Here is a 21,618-nt window from a genome sequence, read left to right as displayed (position 1 = left end):
ATTTGGAGCCCTCTCCATGGACAAAGAAGCAAGGAAAGCTAGAATTAGGTTTCCTGTAGAAGTCAAAATAAGAAAACTAACTTTAGAGAGTTGATGGCAAATTCAAATTTTAGGAGACAAGCACACATTTTGGGATGGGTTCCTTCACCTGTGCAAATCTGTGATTTCTCTGTTGACTTTTTAACATCCTTTTTTTTCATACAAAATCAAAGGTTTCTTCTGCCCACAGTGTTCAAGTGACTTTGGTTGTCTTAACAGAATAAAATCTTGAGGAGTTGGCTCATGCAGTATGAAGTCTGCAGTAGAATAGTCAAATATTTTTAGAGATGAACATTTAAGTGACTACCAGAAGAGGAGCAGTCTTGCTGGTCCTGAACCATTCCTTGCTTGTGGGCCCCTCAGGGAACAAGTGAATACACTTTCCTAGGGAAGAATCCTACCAATTTGTCATCCTCCAGGCAGGAATTTGTTGATTAAAGATAGGTGTGAGTTTATGTGATTTGTAGGAGATCCATCTTTTCAGATTTTTTAAGTGCTCCAAGTCTAATAGCAGGCTGTGATCAAAGGGTGATGTTGAAGTCCATATCTGACTCCAGATTTCCTCTCAGGCCATTTGCAGAGTGTGGTTTCAGATTCAGGTAGAAGAAGTCAAACTTGGCTTTAGTTTGGAGCTAGGTGGGTTATTGCAGTGGGCAAGGCCAAGGAGGAATAATGAACAACACATCAACACCTGCTAGGGTGTTGTGACAGTCTTAGGGAAAGTAAACTGCAGTCTCACTTTAATCAAACGTTGAAGCGTGGAATAAAATTTGTCTACCTATGCAGTTTGTCCAGGACTTGGAACTGCCAGAGGCAGGAACAGAGAGTCACTGAACTGTCAGCCTCTGTTAGCGGAATTTCAGGGAAAAAAATACAAGAGTAGTCAGTTATGGAAGTCCCAAAACCCCATTGGCTTTTGACAGTAATTTAACCTGATCAGATATTGCCTGGTCCTAGCTGCCCAACCTTTTGCTACTGTTGCTAATGATTAACTAAGGCCTACCTTACAAACTTAAGGCTAGTGACCTTACAGGGGAGAATTGCTGCTTTACAGATGGCTTTTTTTCTTTTTCTTTTTTTTTTTCTTTTTTTTTTTTTTTAAGTCAAGTAGTTTGGTTTGGAGATTGCTCCTTGGAAGAAGTCCAAACATAGTTTCATTCATTTGTTCCAGTGGGTGAGCCTTGGCAGAACCTGGCACAGCTGGGGACAGCACAGGAACCAAACCCTTTCTCTCAACAAATGCMATGTTCTYGAAACAGTTTACCTAAAGACCCACCTTCATGCGGCTTTTGGCTCCGGTGCTGTGGGCACTGGAGGGAACTGAGTCATTTTTATGGCAGAGGCATCCATCGTGATACAGCTGCCATGTGAGCTCAGAGCTGAAAGAAGCGTAGATGCAGCTGAAGGTTTTCCCGTTCGAGCAGCAGATGCCTTTCCCCCGTGCTCAGTTGTGAGATGCTTGGCCCCCTGCCACAGCTTTCCTGTGCAAATTTGAGAGAGTGCTTCACCTCTCCCTTAGCATTTGTCTCTATTGTTCTTCCAGGCTTTTAGGACCATAGATTGGGTTTTTGTTTTTTGGTTGTTTTTTTTTTCTGGGTGGAGGGACAGTCCCTCACTATCAGGTTGTTTCAGTCATTACTATAACTTAGATATGTTGATGCAGCTCTTAGTTTCTCTTCACCATGTGGAAAGAAGCACCATCCARAACAGATGTGCAATTTCCCATAATGAGGATTATGTTAACAGGTATTTAATAGAACAAAAGATTCAAGACCTTTGGAGTTCCTACCGCACCTWCTTCAATGAGGCTTTGTTCCTCTACATGGCTTCAGGGAGTTGTTGCGACACATATAATTAAGAGCAAGAAATGTTTACCTGGGGCTTAAAATTCAGCCAGCCCATAATATACTGCCAGCATTCTCCACACAAGTGTGTGCTCCCAGTGTTGCAAATGGAGTGACACGCTTACCTTGGAAGAGAGAAATAGCAATGTTTATTTTAACGAAGTTCAATAGTAAACATAACACTGTTCTAACCAGCTTTGATGGCAAGATACACTTGATTATTTGCTGCATAGAGGGCAAGGTGAGACAAAACTGTCAGAGACACCCTTATGTTGAGCCATAGGATTCAGAAAGGACCCCTTTGCATTCTAAATCCCTTTCTCAGGCCATTTCCAGGTGCAGCTGGATCCAGACCTGTGTCCAGGCTAGGAAACTTAGGTCTGAAGGATTATATATGCACAAGCAATCCTTTATCTCACTTAACTAAGATTTCAAAGTTTCAGCATGCTTATTCACAATTCACTTACTGAGTATTTGATGGAATAAGAATTCTGTCAACCTTGAGGAGCAACCTTGAGAGGCATCCTTGTTTAAGGGGAGATTCTGGCATGCAGCCTACTGCTGTGCAGGAGAGCTCAGCAGACCCTGGGCTGTTCCCTATTTATGGAGTAAGATGATTGACTTACAGTAATATTTGCATGCCAGCTGTATTTTGGTTGGCATGCTCAAGTAGCCCTCAGCTGTTGAGCAAGTTTTATGACCCTCAGCTATTGTGTTGTTATCTGTCTTCCCAGWGGCCGGCTTTAGGCCAGGTGCAGCCCTCACAACCACCACTGTTAGCTCTTGCTTGAGCCAAAAGCAGYGGGGAACACACTGCCACACCCAGTGAGCTCATCCTCACCAGCCCCTCCGTGTAGGATCTTCTGTAGCATTACAACCATTGGAGGTTTTGCCACTGATTACCATGGCTGTTAGATCAGAAACCTCAGGTCAGTACGAGAATACGCTCATGATCAGAAGGATGTGTGGTTTGGATGAAGAGGGAAGACTTCTCTCTCAGTCCTTCACAATGGTTTGGAAATCGATTGAAAATGTTAGYGAGAGGCCCTTTTATTTCCTCCTGGAAAAATCATGTATATTTATTTCCTGCAATAAAATAGGCTAATGGTAGTAAAAAGTGAAGTTCTAGAAGGAAAAAATTGATTTCTCAGCTAATTGAGTAGAGAGGGGGAAATTACAAATCCCCGGTTGCTTATTACGGATTGACTAGCAGCATTTGGCCACAGAAAGCAACATGAACACAGTTTTAACACACAGGTGGCTGCAGGAGTGGGGCTGTGCTGCATGTGAGCCCAGTATCTCCTTAAAGTGGTTCAGCCTACTTTYCCAACTACATTGCAAAGTGAGTCAGACTGAAACCGTTGTTGATTGTCTGCTCCATTTCAGATAGTTGCATGTTCGTTTTAGCTCTAAAAACAAGTTTATGTCAGCGTTTTCTGTTCCTTGTAGTTACATCAGCTTTTCAAAATCGTTTTTGAGCTAAATGTAAGTTTCCCGAAGTTCAAACTTTGGTACAAATATTTCTTTCCTTACTGCTGCCTCACTGAAGCAGATGGTGAGTACTAAGACTCAGAACCAGTAAGCATGTAATTATTCAATTTCTGGGTGCAGAAAAGTAGCTGTTGGGCCAAAGTAGACATCTACAGGACAGGCTGTCATTGCAAATTAGTTTGAGTTCAAGTCCCCTGGATTTAGCCCAGTAACACTCCGGTAGTAGATTGCATGAGCTGCACAGATGCCTTGTTGCATTTCCAGCTATGGTTTCACCCACACCCTCTGGCAGACCATCCATCCTATGCTGAAAGTCTGTTCCAGCTCTGTGGTTTTTTTGTGTGAGCAGCAATCTTATTAGGGATGGCACCTAGGTTAGGCCTTATCTTAGTAAAGACAAAACTGCAAAATTCACCCTGCTCCATGTTACAAGGATGTCACACACATAATTTGCATTCTCACTATGGTACCCCTCAGTACCTCGGCACACAGACCATGATGCAGTGCTGTGCATGGGGGACAGATAAGCAAACAGGTGATTGCAGAGGAGTTACTTCAGTGCAAACTGGTCTTGGGAAAAACTTGATTCTGCAAATTGCAAAACAACTTTTACTCCCTCCGAAGTCAAGAGAAGTTCATTTCACTTTTCAAATTCACTTTGGTTAACCTGGTCTTGGCACCCTGGCACTTACTTTGTTGTAAARAAAATTGGTATCTGTAAAGATCAAAGATTTTCTAATTTAAGGTAGGAGGAAATGTTTGCTGCTGATGAAAACCTTATCTTCATAATAASCAATAATGCAATCTGATCATCTACCATTACTGAGTTTCCTTTTCTTTTTTTTTTCTTAAGCTGAATTTACATCACCTGTAGACAGAAATAAGGAAAATGGACTGAAAATGTCAAACCTATGCAAATTCTGTGATATTAAAGTAACGACCTGCTCAAACCAGCATCAGTGCAAGAGCAACTGCAACATCACTTCTATCTGTGAGGAGAGCAGTGAAGTCTGTGTTGCTATATGGTAAGTTATTTCTTCATACAGTTGGGGACAGGGGCAACACCCTCATTCGTCATTGCTTAGTCCTTTCTTCAATTGCTCTGATATTCAGAATGTCCCTGCTACCTCACCAGGCTTTGCTGTCTCGCTTCCAACTCATATCTGTRCCCAGCATACCAAGAGTTGCTTGAGGTTAACAATTCTTATATGAAATGTTCTGGGGACTTTTTTTCTTCTAAAACAGTTCTGTTCCAGCTTAAGCTGTTGGAATAGAGGCAYGGTTTTGTGCAAACAATTAAGCTGTATCCACCCACAGCACTCTAGAGCAGAAACAGATTTGAGGCTCAAGCGAGGATTGTGGTGACAGCTGCTGAACAAAGACAATTCTCTTAGGTTTCAAGTGAACTAGATTATGTAGATTTATCACAAGAGGCTTATTGCCATGTATAGGTAGAAATACTTCCTCTTAATAGGAAAAAACTTCTGTGTAGGTAGAGACTTTGATGTAGGCATGATGCTTTTTATATAGCCTATGTCTAGGTTCAAAGAAATCAAGAGTTTATGAAAATGAGTTGTAATACTTTTTTGGGATTTATTGGCTTTAAGCTTGTGTTCCCATGTAAAAACTGAGAGTTTGCTCTTCCATAAATGGGAATCCAGTCTTGCCAAAGAAAACCAGAAATGCTCTTAATGAGTTAATAACTGGATTAAAGGAACAGAACTGAGTGTCTGCAGCACTGCTGCCGATTTAGGAAAATAATTAGAACCACTTACAGAGGGACATAACTACTTCATTAGCTGAGGGATTAGTCATGTCCATTGACTTGAGATGTTGGAAGTAGGTACTTCAGTTCAGGATCAGTCCAGTGTGGTGTTCCATATTTATCCTATGCTTCTTTAGTAAGTCATCAGTGTCTATTGCCATAAAAAGGGGCTGTTGTACAATTTAAGATAAATTCTGGATTTTTCATGACCATTTACCCAAAAGACAAGTAAACACTGTGAAGTGTTTTTTTGCCTTTGAGTCTTTTGTCAATGAAATTAAATCTGTGGACCAGGACAAAATACAGGAATACGGTCTGGATTGTCAGCTGTAAATATTTGCCTGACTGTGAGGCAATTCTAACTTGCATCAATTTTATGATTGGTGTTTTGGTGGGGGTCTTTTTTGGTTGGTTGAGGGATTTTTATATATAAGGATCACTTCTTCCATGCACAAACTGTGCTGATTGTAGGCTTCAAAAGCAAAAGGAAAAGGCCAACTCACTAGAAATTCCTCAGATTTTGAGGAAATCATTCAGTTTTTCTCATAATTTCCCACAGATTTTTACTGTCTGCTCACTGACCACAAARACCAAAAGTATGTTCTGAAGTTCACAGCAGTTCATTGAGCATTAATTTGAATAATTCTAAGTGAGATTTTCAGAGGCACTCTTCTAAGCTTAGCGGCAATATGATATAGAAATAGCTATTGCCATTATACAAATGTGAGAAGCCCAGACACAGCCAAATTTACGCYGTTCAGGAAAGACAGTGAAGAACATATGATGCTCTTTAAATGCTATTTATATTCTGAAAAGAGGCAAATTTTGGGCAGGTGCAGTCCTGTCTGCTCCCTTTGTAAAATACTCCTTTTTAGATTTCGATTTTCTCCTTTTCATTTTTAGGAGACAGAATGATGAAAATGTGACATTAGAAACAATATGCCACGATCCCGACAAAACACTGTATGGTCATGTTTTGGATGACTATAAATCAGAGAAGTGTTTGATGAGGGAAAAGAAGGATGACGGGGGATTGATGTTCATGTGTTCCTGTACAGGTGAAGAATGCAATGATATGCTCATTTTTACATCAGGTAGGTTTAAYAATTTATCTTGAATTCCTACATTCCTTGCAAGTAATATTAACTGTGTTGTACCAATGTCCTTTGGAATTGCATTTAGTGGGGGAAAAYTTCTAGTGGCAGATGCTATTTTGGTCTCTTTTGAACCTTGCAAAATCTCAACCTTTCTTTTCTGTGTTCAGAGGGTACTTCTTCCTGCCAGGCTGTCCTCAGTTTGAAGTAAGTCTGAGATTCAGSTCAAGGCATTGCACTTAAAGGCTGATGGAATGTGAAAGCAAGATTCTTACAGTTGCTCTGCTGACATGCCAAAATGCAACACCTGCTAATTACATTATCGAATTTGAACTAGAGATAAATGCTGTGTTTAAGACCTTTTCCCTTCTAAAAAGTTGTATTGTCATAGTGTGTTATCTGCATATACAGATGTTACTGGTAAGCTGATAGGATGTGAATTTTAAGTCGKTTTTTCTGGTGTGACTGACCATCTGCACCCCTCCTGTGGTGGGTGTGAAGTAGCTCCGCTTGTTCTCTGGGCAATATGTTCTCTCACATCTACTACGGCAAAGCAAGTGTGTGTGAGTTAAACCAGGGAGATGTGAGTATGGACCAGACCACAAGTGCAYAACCTGTTCCCATTCTACTTCATGAGCTCTAGTAGGCCCCTGAAAATAAGTGAAGGCGGCACAGGCGTGTACAGTACTGGTGCTGCACACATAGATGTGCATGGGTGGGTGTGTGCAGTTCCCTTGCTTTATTTTCTCCAGCCTCCTGTGATTCCTTTACTGAGGAAAAGTCAGGTCTGGCACCAGCAAGCGTGAGACCTCCTATGGAGAACTTCCTGCTCACACASTTGGGCACACCACAGCCATCCCCATCACCCCTAAGTTCCTCAGAAAAGGATATAATTGAGTGCTTGTTACTTTGGGTAATGGAGGGTTGGGACAATGTTTCCACTCCTGGGAAACATGGTGTGTGACTGCACAGAGATGTACAACTATGTGAGCAACTTGTAGCTCTCTCTCACAGCCTCCAAGAAGGCTAACTAGTTTAGGTCACAAAACCACACCAAATTAGCCAAGAGCAAGCTAGCAAGTCTTTCAATCCCTTGGTCCAGGCTATCCATATCTGGTGCCACTCGTCATCTCTGTCTTACTCATCCCTTCCCCAAGCTTGATTTCAAACCAGACAACCTGACTGCTTGTACGTGGCTGTGTGAACAACCCCTACCTACGTCAGCTTTAGAGGATTTGGAATTATACTGGTGTTGATGTGAGCACAGGTGATAGACCCAGCACCCAACTCTAACAGATTGCCTTGATTTTACTGAAGAGAACGTGTTCCCAGTGAAGAGATCTTGCTCTGTGTCAGCTYTCTAGTGTTTTTGTAGGACATGAACCACACCCTTGTGGATTTTGGCTAATTTGTTATGAATTAGTCACGTTACAGCTGTTTATCCTGGAGCTATGTAACTGAATGCAATCTCTGATAAATGTGTGTCTTTGGTGTGTATGGTCATGAAAACTGTTCTAGAAATTCAACGCCCAATACCTTCATTCCTATCAACTCTGCAGTCCATTCACACTTCCAGAGCAACCTAAAAGGAATCATAGAAGTTTAAACCCAGTCTTTATACCCTAATTCCATTCACTCTTCCAAGTGGAGCTTTTCCTGCTAGGTCATGTGCTGTGAGCGCTCTAGGTGACTCATGAAAACCATGTGCTGCATTCGTATGTATTAAGTGAATAACTACAGAKAAAAATTAAAGTAATGTAAAACTTCACTCTGTAACATTTCCAATTCATTCACAAACACAGGCATTAACTCCAGTCAGGAGGGGGGAGAATTGAGGCTCTGTCATTCCTTTTTTATTGTTGTGGATTAGTGTTTCTTTTAAATGAAAACAGCCCCTTTGGGTTGCTTGCCTGGTTAGCCATGGCAGGAAGACAAACGATTTTTACAGTATCAGACATGCGGTTTCCTGTCTGTGTTTAACTTTGAGCAGAACATCACAGCCAGCTGGTCCATGGCTCCTCCAGACAACTAGATAATAGCCTGTAATAATTTTGCCTTTGGAATGACTGTCATCCAGATCTATTCTGTACATTGTTCTTGAGGTTTTTTTTCCTCTACATTTCTTGTGCACCAGAACAAGAATTTGTTTTGCAGTGGTTTTGCACATTCTATAGTTTTAGAAAGCAGACAAGAACTACTCTAAAAAATCCTGATCAGACAGTGATTTTAATCATCTATTAGCAGAAACTGAGATAAAAATATTGCAATTTTTCTCATGTTAATCACAGCATTTCCTTTGAAGCTATTGCTATAAATGAAAAGTGTTTCACCTCTTCTTCCTGTATGCACACTTAAGACAGACAAGATTTAGTTTGTTCCTGGTGTTTCTGAGGTAAGAGAGAAAATGGTGGGTAAGGCAAGAAGTTCTAATTTCCACCAAAGGTTAGTCACTAAATTCCAGTGATTCACAGCTGAGTTGTTACTGCTTATGGAAGGATTGGTTTATAGCACTGTTGGCTTGCACCAGTCTTGACTGTGAAGGGCAAGTCTCCTCACTCCATTTTTAGACACAAACATCTAAAGGTTTTGGGTRTTGGAGGTGTTGTGACTCACCCATGGTTGACTTTAGAAGTGCTTGAAGTCATTACATAAAAGTGAAATGCCTATTTCTTGTATGGATTTTCATTTAAATTGCCAATCTGCAAGATAAATAAGACACAATCAGACATGTGCCCAAACATTTCTGTAGTTCTGCTATGTCAGGGGGCTGACCCTGATTCAGATCCCTGGCATTTCAGGCCACAGGCAGCTGGTGGAAAATACTGAGTGCAGAATCACTCTAAACGATGTTCTCTAGTTCTTGGAAAAATAACACGCAGCAAACAGGTAACCATTGTAAATCTGACTACTCTGTGTTTATTTTTCAATCCCGCTCTTTTTTTTGCCAAACAAAATTGTGGGTGACTGGCATGCAGCTTACACCCCTGTGGTGGAAAAATGCTTCTCACAGCAAAACTCAATGCCAGTGTTTTGYAATTATTATTTATTCAAAAATCTAATGTCAGTGTTACCAGAAGGCAAAGACAGGGAGCAAAACCACTGGAAAAGGTTAGCCAGAATCAGGGCTAAAAGGCTTTGGGAGGCTAGAAGTTGGCTAGSTGGCAGGCAGAGGCCTGGTCCTTCTGTCATGGAAAAAATTAGCGCAGGACTAGACTACTATTTTTCACTCCSCGCTGTCTGGTTGTGTCTGATGGATCTTCTGCATCTCGCTTTACCTTCTYCTACTTTGATCCGCTGTGATGAACCAGGTCTGTCTGTAGGTGTTTGCACAGTCCCAGTCCTCCCTTGATGTTTGTTCCTCAGCTTTCCCTTCACCACAGCATCTCCCACCCTCTCTGGAATTAGCCAGTGGCAACATGACAATTGCCTAACAAAGCCGGRTTTTATTAACAATCCCAAGTTCTTTGACTGAAGTCGAGCCTTGTTTACCCTAAGGGACCAAGCAGAACTTGGCAGAACCAGGCAGAACTTTCTGGCCCCACATCTGACCCATTCTCCATGGACAGAGATGACCAGGTACTCATTGTAGACAAGAAAATGGGATTCCTGCATGTTACTTAGTGCATGACCTACCTGCTGTGCCATGCAAGTCCTTGCTCTTGTGCAGCTCATTCAGACTCTGTCATTCAGCAATATGCAAATCAGCAGGGGAAACTGCAAACAAGAAAACAAATCCTTCGAGTATGTTGTCAGTATGTAAGCAGCTGTTATCCTGGGCACCAAATTCAAATCCAAGCAACAGTGCATAGAACTCAAAAGTTGGAACCAGGATTTTAACACAGCTTTCTTTGGGTTGTAGTTGTTTYATTCTAATAAGTTACATGGTTACTTACTTTTTATCCTCACTTTTTATGTCTCTTGCCGTACTATGCAAATCTGCACACAGCTTGCAACCAAGGTGTCTGTGGGATTTTTCAGGTAGACTGCGTTCATTGCTCACCTACCACAAGATGAGGTCATTATTTTGGGCATTCCCACCACACCCAAATATGGAGAAACCTTTGGCAAAGACTCTGAACCTTGGAAAATTGCCTTGAAAAATACCAAAACCTCAGTGATGGAGATGACTGACAGGTCAACAAGAGTTTATAAGAATAATGAAGCTAATTAGAGAAGTATGTTGAGGGAGGGAGTGTGTTGTGCTGCTAAAAAACTTCATATTGATGATGGTCTTACAGAGTTGTCTAATTGAGAGTGTACGAGACATACCTATTTGATTAATCAATTGTGGCTGAGTCATTTGCCTGAACCAATTACAGCCTATGGATTTGCAGTGAGTCAAGTGCTGTGATTGCTCACTGTGTGTGGTTGTTACCTGGGAGAGCTGGTGTTGCTCTGCTGCCTGGAACCACTACAAGCGTGCCTGTGTGATGCCTTGTCCTGTGCCCAGACTGCAGGAGATATGGATAATGTTTTAGAGTGTCCTGAACTTCAAATCTCTCATTTGTCTCTAACATGTTGTCCCTGTCTTTTCCTTTCTTTCTCTCCTCTTCCTCTCCTTACTAGAGTCACAGTGTTAATGATTTTACTTGACTGCATAGGAGGATCTCAAACTTAAGAGCAGACTTAAGATCTGTGCAGAAGCAGTCACCAGTCCATAAATACTCACRTGATGAGTTGTCCGGTGCTCAAGGAACATCAGAAGGGAGATGATTACAGCTGGACTGCTTCCAAGTGAATTTTAACAAAGRCTTTCATTAATCTCTTTTTCTGTTATCCAACTAACATGTTCAGAAGGTAACTGTCTTCCAGCTGCCCCATAAAAGAGGTCAGTAACATTACATAACGTTGCACAGAGCCTCTCACTGCTTGTACTTTGGCTTTGTTCTCTGTGTTTCCTCTTAGGTATTTGCAGGCACAAGAGTCCCACCCAGTGCCTGCAGCTGTGTGTAACCAAAGGAGAGGCTGCCTAATGCTGAACATCTGATTCTCTTAATGGGATAGAAAGGAAATAGAATGAAAAGAGGCTAAAGAAGCCAAAATTTTGTTTTRCTCTGTATTATTTATATTGTTTGCTTCTTAGGAAAATAACCATGCTCAGTTACAGATTTGTGCAAAAACAAACTAGGCAGTGCTCTTCCAGGCTGTTTGGCATATTTGTTACAATTTGCATCACTTGAGAGCTTAATAAGTGTGGGAATGTGGCCAACCTTTTATCAGGTTGTCATGGAAGAGACTTTAATAATTACAGACAGAAACAAACTGTAACTAACACTGGCAACATAATATTTTGGGAAAGGTTGGAGGGGTGAAACTCAGGCTGAGAATAAAAATAGTGGTTAATGTGTGGCATCTGTTGGAACATATTGAAACTGGAGAGGTTGATTTGTTGCAGAAAACCACCAACAAACAGCAGCCGACACCCAAGCTCTATAACTGAGCCATGTATCACAGAAACTCAGTCACATCATGTAAAGTTAAAATATGTTGGCTTTCGTATTGCTGAGTAGGAAAGCTCAGCTACAWAAGTCAAAGTGTGTGAGAGATGCCATGAGCACACAGGGAAGTGACCTGTTAGAATGGGACAGATAAGAAGGGAATGCATTCAGGGGGTGGGAGATTTTAAGCAAATGGGTGCTGTGCCAGCAAACCAAGGAATTACACTTTCTAGCCAGCAGTGAGGGAATAAAAACAGCAACAAACTATTTGTTCTGTCTTGGAGCTTAAGAGTGTCTTAAGCCTCCTGGGTGCTGAACAGCATACTTGGCAATCATTTGAAAAATGAAATTCTGCTTACAATAGATGAAATATCCATTAGGTCATTGCTGCCCAGCCTCTTTGCTGAAGCAAGGCACCCAGAGGCAATCAAGTTGCCTGCCTCCCACCCCTGTGACTAAGATGCAGCCATTCCATCCAGTGACAGATGTGYACGCATGACTCTTCCAACATGTAACATGCATAACTGGGTCATGTAAYRGGGGATTTTCCCTGGGCRTTAGAGAGAAGTCTCGRGTCYTGATCCCCTAGGCAGTCATGTGCCMAGGGCAAAGCTGCTGGCCTCCAGGGGAGAGCAGCAGTGGGTGTGCCACAGGTCTTCAAAATTGCTCATACTTTTGCCTTACTACCCTTCAGGAAAAGATATGAGTGATGGCCCTTGGCAATGACATGCATTAGGTGCTCTGAGAGCTGGGTCTGGTTTTCCAGTCATTTGATGGCTGCAGAGCGACATTTCGGCAGCCAAATACCCCACTGAGCAAGTGAATGACCTCTCACACCTTTAAATCAACCCTTAGGGCACAAAGAGCTGGAATTTACCCTTGGGTCATGAAAACCCCATGCAATGCTGCAGGCTGAAGGAAGGGTGGCTGGAAAGCTGCCTGAAGSAAAAGGACCTGGGGGTGCTGATCAGCAGTGGCTGAACATGAGCCAGCAGTGAGAGCACATGGCCAAGAAGGCCAATGACATGCTGGCCTGCAGCAGGAAGAGTGGAGCCAGCACACCCAGTGCAGTGATTGTCCCCCTGAACTCTGCACTGGTGAGGGCACCGCAAATCCTGTGGGCACCTCACTACACAGAGGACATTGAGGTGCTGGATTGTGTCCAGAGAAGGGCAGCAAAACTGGGGAGGGGTCTGGAGCATAAGTCCCATGACGAGTGGGTGAGGGAGTTGGGGTTGTCTAGCCAGGAGAAAAAAAGGTTAAGGGGGAACCTTTTTTGCTCTCTACAACTCCCTSAAAGGAGGTTGTAGCAAGGTGGGCATCAGCCTTTTCCCCCAAGTAAGAAGCTATGGGACAARAGGAAATGGCCTCCCTGTACCAGGGAAGTTTAGATTGGATAGCTGGGAAAATTTCTTCACCAAAAGGGCTGTTAAGCATTTGAACAGTTGCCCAAGAAAGTGGTTGAATGACCATCCCTGGWTKTATTTAAAAGAACTGTAGATGTAGCAGTTAGAGACAYGGTTTAGTGTAGGACTTGGCAGTGCTGGGTTTACAGTTGGWCTTAAKGGTCTTAGAGATCTTTTCCAACGTAAACAATTCCATGATTCTGTAGCAGGCCAGGCAGACCTGCCAGCTACTGCAGGTAGTGCCTCTGCAGGAGAGAGATACCCTCTTTTGGGTACCCCATAATATCCTTTTGAGACTGAAAGACGAAGACATACAGCTCAGGCATGACTTACCGGCCTTGACAGACTTGGTTTACCTAGTCCAAAAAAAGCTCTTGTCAAATACAGGAACTTGTTGAAGGAGTTCAACCTTTMGGAAACTCTGTAAGAAATGCCAGGGTTTATTTTCCAGTGGATAGCTAGGTAGAGCCCACTCTGCTTTTAAAATCTGGTAATCTCCGTCTTCTGCCATCAGTTTGTTCAGCATAGAGCTGAGGGAGGGGTGGAACCGATTTCCTGCACAACARAACTATTAAATTGAAAAACAAAAAAATCATCTCCAGCAAGTATGAAAAATTAAAATGTTTCCAAGAAACTATCATGATAAAAAAAATGCAGGTTAGTTTGAGGTGYGGCATTTKAATTTTATTATTACCAAGTATTTTGTGTCGGGATCAACCATTTTCCTAAGGAAACACCTTCCACCCCCAGTAAAAAAGCTCCCTATCCCCCATCCACAACGCCCCCCAAAAATGCCTGTAAAACTAGCAGTTTTTAAAAAGTTGGATCAACTTTCAGACCACTTTTATCCTCAAAATAAGGGTTTCAGAAAAAAAGTAATGTCAGAAGCAGAGTTTCTGTTTTGAAAATCAACATTTCCCACCAAAAAAACAAATTGCTGAAGATTGCCAAGCCATTTTAATTCTAAAAAGGCCAAAATCAGGARGGTACATAAGACAATGAGCTATAGAATTTCATTCCCACTTGAGRATTCTTCAGTAGAGATGAACTAAATTACCCCAAACAGCTGTTCAGAGTAAATTTYATGTCACTGAAAGTGAAGCATTTAATGGAGCTACTTTTCATCCAGAAAGTACAAGAGATGGGCTGATTTTTCCCCTATTTTCTTACCTAATGTCTTGCTCAGAATTCACTACACATGCAAGGTTAAAATTCCATTTTGTRAAAAGCAGTCCCTTGTTTCAAACAGAGAAGGTCTTGAACTTGAAGCTCCCTTACCCCACCCATACTGGTCCCCTCACTGCTGGGGATTCAGCACTCACATACATCTCTTGCCAAAYTGCAACATTTGAACAGAAATTCTGTTCAGGCAAAAGCATTCAGAAAGTGTTGGTTTTCATTCCAGTGTGGAATTCAAATCAAACTTTRAAACCTCAGAATTTCTACAAAATGGAGTTTTCCTTCAGTCAGCTAAAAGGGCTGCTTTGTGTCTCGGGATCTTGCAAAATAACTAGAACACAGTTCTGTGTCTGGGACCATGTTTTGTGACTTTGTAACTCTGGGAATTTTTAAGGCACAGCACAGGCTTGTAATACATCAGTGTCAATATATTTGAGTTCTGCTAATATCAAATATATTCTTTCCCTGCTGTGTGGCTTTGATTAGCAGTTGAATAGGCAGCACTTTAGAGCTCACAGGAGCAGCAGACAGCAAGGAAGTAATTCTGTCAGTCCTGGCTGGGCATTCTGCTGCCCTGCCATTCAAGTGTGTGTCCTCATTTCATTGCCATTGTTTTACTTGCTCTTTCCTAAGTTCAGTGACACCGAAGTTTTACCAAAGGCATGCAAACAAAGGTAAAGAATTTGCAGGCTCTTGAGYTTTGAAGCTCCCTGACAGAACAGGGTCTGTACAGTGTTTCCATTTTCCTTGGCACCTGAGACCTATTCCCTCAAGGCTTAGGCAGTGTTAAGGGTTATGCAGATGGTTTGTGCTTAGTTTAAACCACATACAGGAAGCTTTCTTTTAGCTCAACTTCTCTATTGTTATGCTATATTAATAGGCTCTTTTGAAGCTTAAGAAAGGACTGATCCACCCAAATAATAGTTCTGGGTGGGGAAAGTTATTTAGGAGCATGTTTGCAAAACATAARAGGCTGTTTCATTTAACCATTTCCTTGCTTGCCTGTGCAGCCAGGTTTTGCTCATTCTGATGCTCAGAAAGAGGAAGCTGCACTCCCTTTTTTTTTTTTTTAATTAAGAGGTTTCAGTCATAGGTATTTATTTATAAATGAAAGTATTTATTCTTAGATTTCTGTAGTCAAGCCATAAAGTGTTGGCTAGTCATTGTGCAAACATGCAGCTATGCTCTGAATTTTGATCCTGCCCTGATTTTGTTCACAGATTCTACAGGGAATTCTACCCCATCCTTAGTTTGTGCTGGAATGACTGATTTGATTCTCTTCATATCAAAATCAAAAGCAGTTCCAGAAGTGACTTGCTCGGGACATGCCTCAGGGCAACCAGCTCTTTGCTCTGGCTATCCTCTCTAATTCTCCTGCCAGGCAGCTTGGTCCCCTCCTAAGCTTAGAGTTCAGCCTCATGAGTCCTGACACTCAGTTCTCCCTGATGTGTGCTCATTCTTGCACTTCCCAGATGCTGAGTGGGATTTGCCTCGTGTCTCAAATACTGAAAATCAACACAGCCAGCCTTTGTCCCTGCTGCTTTAGGTGGGGATGTGCAGCTGTATGCTGCTCACCCCCTGCCTCCCTGCTTCCTCCAAGCCACCAAAGAGGATGTGCCACTTTGCAGCAGGGGTGCAGGATGAGACAGTGCTCAGAGGGAAGTGGCCAAACTGCTCAGCTTCTGCTTTGATTAATTTTTTTTACATTCTTTTTCAAGTAACATTTGCAACATCAACATTTTTTCCCTTCTACCCAGAAATCCCCCTGCACCACAAGCAGAGCTTTATCTGGTGCAAAAAGAGGAAGAGCTGAAGGAGCTATGAACTCTGCTAGAAAGTTCTCAGCTGTAAAGCAAAATAATGTAGCCTGCTCTAGGACATTGTAGGAATGATMAGAGATCTTCACACAATAAAGGAGCAGGGACTTTGGGTGTTTCTTCTCAGTTAGAGCTGAACATGCACCCAGCTACCTCCTACTGCTTGGACTCACGGGGAGCAATTTCAGAGACAGCTAATACATGTTGGGCCTTTTGTCACTCATTTTGAAAGATATTTGTATTTCAAATATCTGGTCTACAAATTGTGGCTCTGTGGCAAAGAAAAAGGGCCTAAAAGGCCCTAAAGAAACATGTTCATCTTTGTGAAACAGTATACCATCTGATATAGATGACATATTATGTTCAAGAGCAGAGTCCAAACTTCAAGCACTTTTCTGTGGTCAAGAAAAAACCAAGACAAACCAAAACCAGCAAAACAGAAGCCCAAATATTCAATAAAATTATTTTCTCTGATTGTTACAGGTCATAGTTTTGTCATGTAGTTGTGACCTGCTTGCAGCCAAAACTCCAAAACAGCCATCCTACAATGCAGTCAGTTCTCCTCCACCAGGGTGTTGCCAAGTTCTTAATAAAGAAGGTTTTCTAAAAGCAAAGAATGCACATGGGAATAAGCAATGCAAATCTATTTACTGGCAGTGACATTTGACTTTCTAAATATATTCCTCCCRTAAAAGCCATAAAAACACAGAGGTTTTTTCCCCTTTTCAATGTGTTGAAAAGCAGAAGAGTTGCCTTTAATCTGTGCTGAACTTTTAAGTCTTGTTTTGATTTAAAATTTAATAATTTTTAATTTTACTAACTTTTTGTTGTCAAGCGAAATCACTGGAGAATAAGGATTTGTGGTTTGCATAGGTCTGGAAGGAGGGATTGCCTTAAAATGTTCTTTTGCATCAATGGAGGAAATACACTCTTTGTAGGTACTGCTAGTGCATGTCATTGACCTATGCTGGGCTGGGAATGACAGAGCTAGAAAGGCACTTCCTCTTCCTTGAAACCCTATGAGAGAGGCTGGGATTCAATTACTCGCTTGCATCTGGTTGATGAACCTTTCTAACAGAGGAAGCACATCCTGGTTCAGGATTCAAGCCTTTTTCCAGATAAAAAGAATATACTTTTCAGATGTCCTATCACCTGCCTTTGAATAGCTGATGGCTCCTGCTGCTTGCCAGGTGGGTTTACAGTGTAGAAGTGACTACAAGTGAAATTGGAGGGTCAGAGGTACTGCTTGTTCTAATTGTAAACTTTTTTCCTTCATCCCTTTTAGCATTGTTGGCCTTTGTTTTGAGAGGCACAGAGTAGGGGAAACAGAGGCTTGTGGCTAATGTAGTTASTAACAGCTTCCCTTTAGAGCTTATTAAACTTTTCCTTTCCACATTGACTTATTTGGCCTGATGCAYAGAGCCTGAGTCAATGACATGGCTGTAAGCATCCGCCCAAGCATTGTGCTGCCAACACAAGCCACTTGCTTCACTGTGGCTGCAGCTTCAGTTGTTTTAGTCTGTTCAGGTTGGGCTCCCAGGACTCCTTCCAAATAATCCCCTCCCTCATGCAAAGATAATACAGTACATTTTATCTGACTCAAAGTAAGAAAGAGACGGAGCGAGTAAACTTCCATGTGTTCGATCAAATCAGGTTCAGATAAACCCTGGCCCTCCTTTAATCTCTTTTTGGAACAAAACTGTTCCCTTTTAAACTGTTTATCTTCCCTAAGAAGTAACTGAAATAGAAGCTAGTTTTTATAGGTGACAGGGCAGCTCTCACCTCTAGGATAATAATCTACATTTTTCCCAGAACACAACCGTGTTCTTCTATTCCCTGTATATTCCCCCTAAGAACATGTTGGGGTGTGCACTGCATCARGTATGCAGTTTGGAGTGCACATCTTTCTTTACAGCAGAAAACCAGTGTACAGCCAGCAAGGAACACACAGAGGAAGTGTTTCAACACAGACATCCATGCAAAAATACCTGGAAGGGGTGGTGACAGTTCTGAGCCTGTTTACATGCAGGTGTTTGAATTTGTTCTAGCAGCACTCTTTCACATGCATCAAAGCATGGGAATGAGTTTTGTTTTTCAGGTCTGTATGCTTGCATACATGTTGTGCCTGAATATTGTYATACTGTGTGTGAACAGACTTCCTGAAGGTGGCTTTACAGGGATCCTACTAAATTATTCTGGATCTGGAGTAATAACTGGGCAAGTGGGAGTTCACAGGCTTCATTTTCTACTTATTTATAGAAAAATTAATGTGTTCCAGTAATTMGTGGTTAAAGGAGGAATTCCATCCAGAGTACATTGACAAAGTACAGGAGACTTTGACTGTTATATTCATGAAAGTGAAGGTTTCATCCATAGTGTATTAAAAGGCTGAGAGAAGAACAAAGCTACTTAATTACRTTAGCTCCTTGTTCATTCAGTTCTGGCTTTTTACAAAATAAGCAGACAGGCAAATCCTAGTAAACATAGGTCTATATACAAAACAACATTTTGAAGCAAGAAAGCAGTGAAAATTTGTATTATTTGCTGTTACTGGAGAAGATAATGTATTGCATTCTGGATAAAAATTATAATCATTGACAACCTCCTGTACACGTAAAAGTATTAAGTAATTTCATATATTCCTTCCTTCTGTTCTTTACAGATGACCCTCATAAACCAGAGGAGAAAGATGAAATTTCCAAAGTCACAATCATAAGTCTTGTCCCATTGCTGGTGATTTCTGTTGCTGTGATTGTTATCTTCTATGCCTACCGAACTCATAAGAAGAGGAAACTCAACAAGGCATGGGAGAAGAATGTTAAGCCCAAGAAGCATAAGGACTGCAGTGATGTCTGTGCCATTATGTTAGATGATGACCGCTCAGACATCAGCTCTACCTGTGCCAACAACATCAACCACAACACAGAGCTGCTGCCCATTGAGCTGGACATCGTTGTTGGCAAAGGAAGATTTGCTGAAGTGTATAAAGCCAAATTGAAGCAAAACACATCAGAGCAGTATGAAACTGTGGCAGTCAAGATTTTCCCCTATGAAGAATATGCTTCCTGGAAAACTGAGAAAGACATTTTTTCAGATGTAAACCTCAAGCATGAGAACATCCTGCAGTTCTTGACAGCAGAGGAGCGTAAGACGGATCTTGGTAAACAGTATTGGTTGATCACTGCCTTCCATGCTAAAGGAAACTTGCAGGAGTATCTCACACGGCACATTATCAGCTGGGAGGACCTCTGGAAACTGGGTGGGTCCTTGGCCCGAGGGATTGCACATCTGCACAGTGATCACACACCCTGTGGTCGTCCCAAAACACCTATTGTACACAGAGACCTAAAGAGTTCCAACATCCTGGTGAAAAATGATTTAACCTGCTGTCTCTGTGACTTTGGGTTATCCCTGAGGCTGGACCCTTCCCTGTCTGTGGATGACTTGGCCAACAGTGGACAGGTGAGTTAGAAGGTCAGAGGGGTGGGAGGGTAATGTACCAGTTGCCAGCTGTCAGTTCCTGGRCTGAAAAGATGAAAAGACCTTAAGCTTTGACTTAAAATCCTTAAAARTTTATGTGAATGTGTTTGTAAACAAGGAGGCTCTAAACATTAAAGCRACAATGAGAGAAGTGCAATGTAAGTTTTGTTATGACTGGAGAGCTGCACGGGTATATGATGCAACCATCCTCTCACTTATATAAGCGTGAATGAGCTTGTTAGCAACTGTTCGTGGTGCTGCTGCAATCCACACACACACACACACAAATACRATAAGGATCTGCTTCATGCTGTGATGTTTTGGCAGTTTTCATGCCTTTTGGCATTACACTTTTGTGTGACTAGTCTGAATCCTAATGTTCCCCAGCACATATGAAGTCAGTCATGTGTCCTCAAAAGGYTGAGGACAAAAAAGTGATTTTAATTTCAAAATCAGTAGTTAAATAATCATTTTAAAATKTAAAAAAAATCTCTTTAACATTATGGTACATTTTCCACATGTAAGCAAATACAAGAATATCAAATAAAAATAATTGCCCTGTTGTGTTTTTTCAACTAAGGAGCATGGATAGTACTCATCTACTTGGCAGGGATGCCAGTGGAATGTTAGTGAATGCTTTGAAGACTGCATGCATCTCAAAATATTGTTTTTTTTAATGAAAACTCCCATAGTAAAAATTCAGACCATTTGTTAATTAATTCTTAATAGTTTAATTATACATATATTTATATGTGTATTTTTATATTTATATTTTTATGCATAGGTCACATCACAGCTTGTCCATTTATACTGACTTTTACTTCACAYGGAACTAGTATTTTTGCTTAGAGCACATTCAGGGACATCTCTTCAGTTAGTAGTGCTCTGTCGARTTCACAGGAGCTTTACTGTTGTTTATCAAATGCAGATTTGCCTTTGAAAGTCTTGTTATTGAAAAGCAATAACAAGCTAACTGTCCTGATCTCATTTTTAGAAGATTTATTAAGCAGAGCCAGGAGTGCATATTAACCAGTGGGGCCATATTTAAAATATTACAAACATATTTAAAATACTACACACTACAGCATATATGTAACACTCAGTTACATATGATTTCTTTCCAGCATGCCAGATCTCTAAAGTTCAGTGAAGTCACACCATATTGACAGTCAGAAGACTRACCCTATTCTAAGCAAAACAAAGGCTCCAAAAGTCATCGCCCACAGATGCTTTGCTTAAAGCTGAYCCTTATTGAAGCTGATTTCTGTGGMWTTGCTCAGAGTCACTTGGAAGCAGGAGGACAGTGTTGATACTGTCACATCCACAGTCCACATCAGCACTGGTGACAAAGTACAGGGCTGTCCAGAATAGGTTATGGCTTTGGAGTTGATGTCTTTGGGCATTGGTGTTGATGCCCACTGTTCTGCTTTGTTTAGCTTCAGTGAATCTGTTTGGGGGTGACCCAGCTGGTGTCATTCTTCTRTGTGACAAGGATTATGGTGGTGTGGATTGACTCCACTTCAGCCTCTGYCTTGTTCTTTCTTGGGCAACAAGAGCAATCCACTTAAATTCCCCAAATGCTGACTTCAGTGCTGTAGCTCTTTTTACAGATGTTTTGCACCAGAATTTGCCTTACACATCACATCTAAAATTTATCCTTTGACTCAAACCCTTCCCACCAGGAGATTCAGTTTTATAAYATGTGTAATAGAGCTGACCCAATTTTTAATTCAAGGAAACCTCTAGCTTTCTAATAAACAAATAAGAGTGCAAGTATTTAGCTCTTTTTATGGTCATCCTTAGACACTAATATTGAAGTTGTTGGGATTACAAAGCCATCTTCTTTCCARTCTACCCAACTACCTTCCATATCATGCAAATATACCCATTTTTGACTACAATACCCTTAGTGAAGGGCCTTAGGCTGGAAACCGTGTTTTTCTCCATTTTACAGTCTTTTGAGTATGACAGTCCGTGGTGGTTATTGTCTACAGACATTATTTAATGTGTCCGTATAAATCTGGACCTTCCTCCCACTGTGTTCAAAGGAGTGATGGGTGCCTGC

General features: G+C 41.5%; 1 protein-coding gene across 1 annotated transcript in view; it reads left to right on the top strand.

Moving 5' to 3' along the window:
• TGFBR2 (transforming growth factor beta receptor 2) overlaps positions 1-21,618 on the top strand; it is a 59,068-nt gene that overhangs the window by 22,645 nt on the left and 14,805 nt on the right. Inside the window, exons 2-4 of the mRNA XM_057380012.1 lie at positions 4,228-4,399; positions 6,043-6,233; positions 18,736-19,535. Coding sequence (XP_057235995.1) covers positions 4,228-4,399; positions 6,043-6,233; positions 18,736-19,535 — 1,163 coding nt within the window. The remainder of the gene's footprint in view (positions 1-4,227; positions 4,400-6,042; positions 6,234-18,735; positions 19,536-21,618) is intronic.

This window comes from Malurus melanocephalus, unplaced genomic scaffold (genome assembly GCF_030028575.1).
Source record: "Malurus melanocephalus ecotype Western Australia unplaced genomic scaffold, MMel_1.1 scaffold_432, whole genome shotgun sequence".
Taxonomy (NCBI): Eukaryota; Metazoa; Chordata; class Aves; order Passeriformes; family Maluridae; genus Malurus; species Malurus melanocephalus.
Note: the sequence above shows the minus strand (reverse complement) of the source record. Positions and strands in the feature narration are given on the sequence as shown.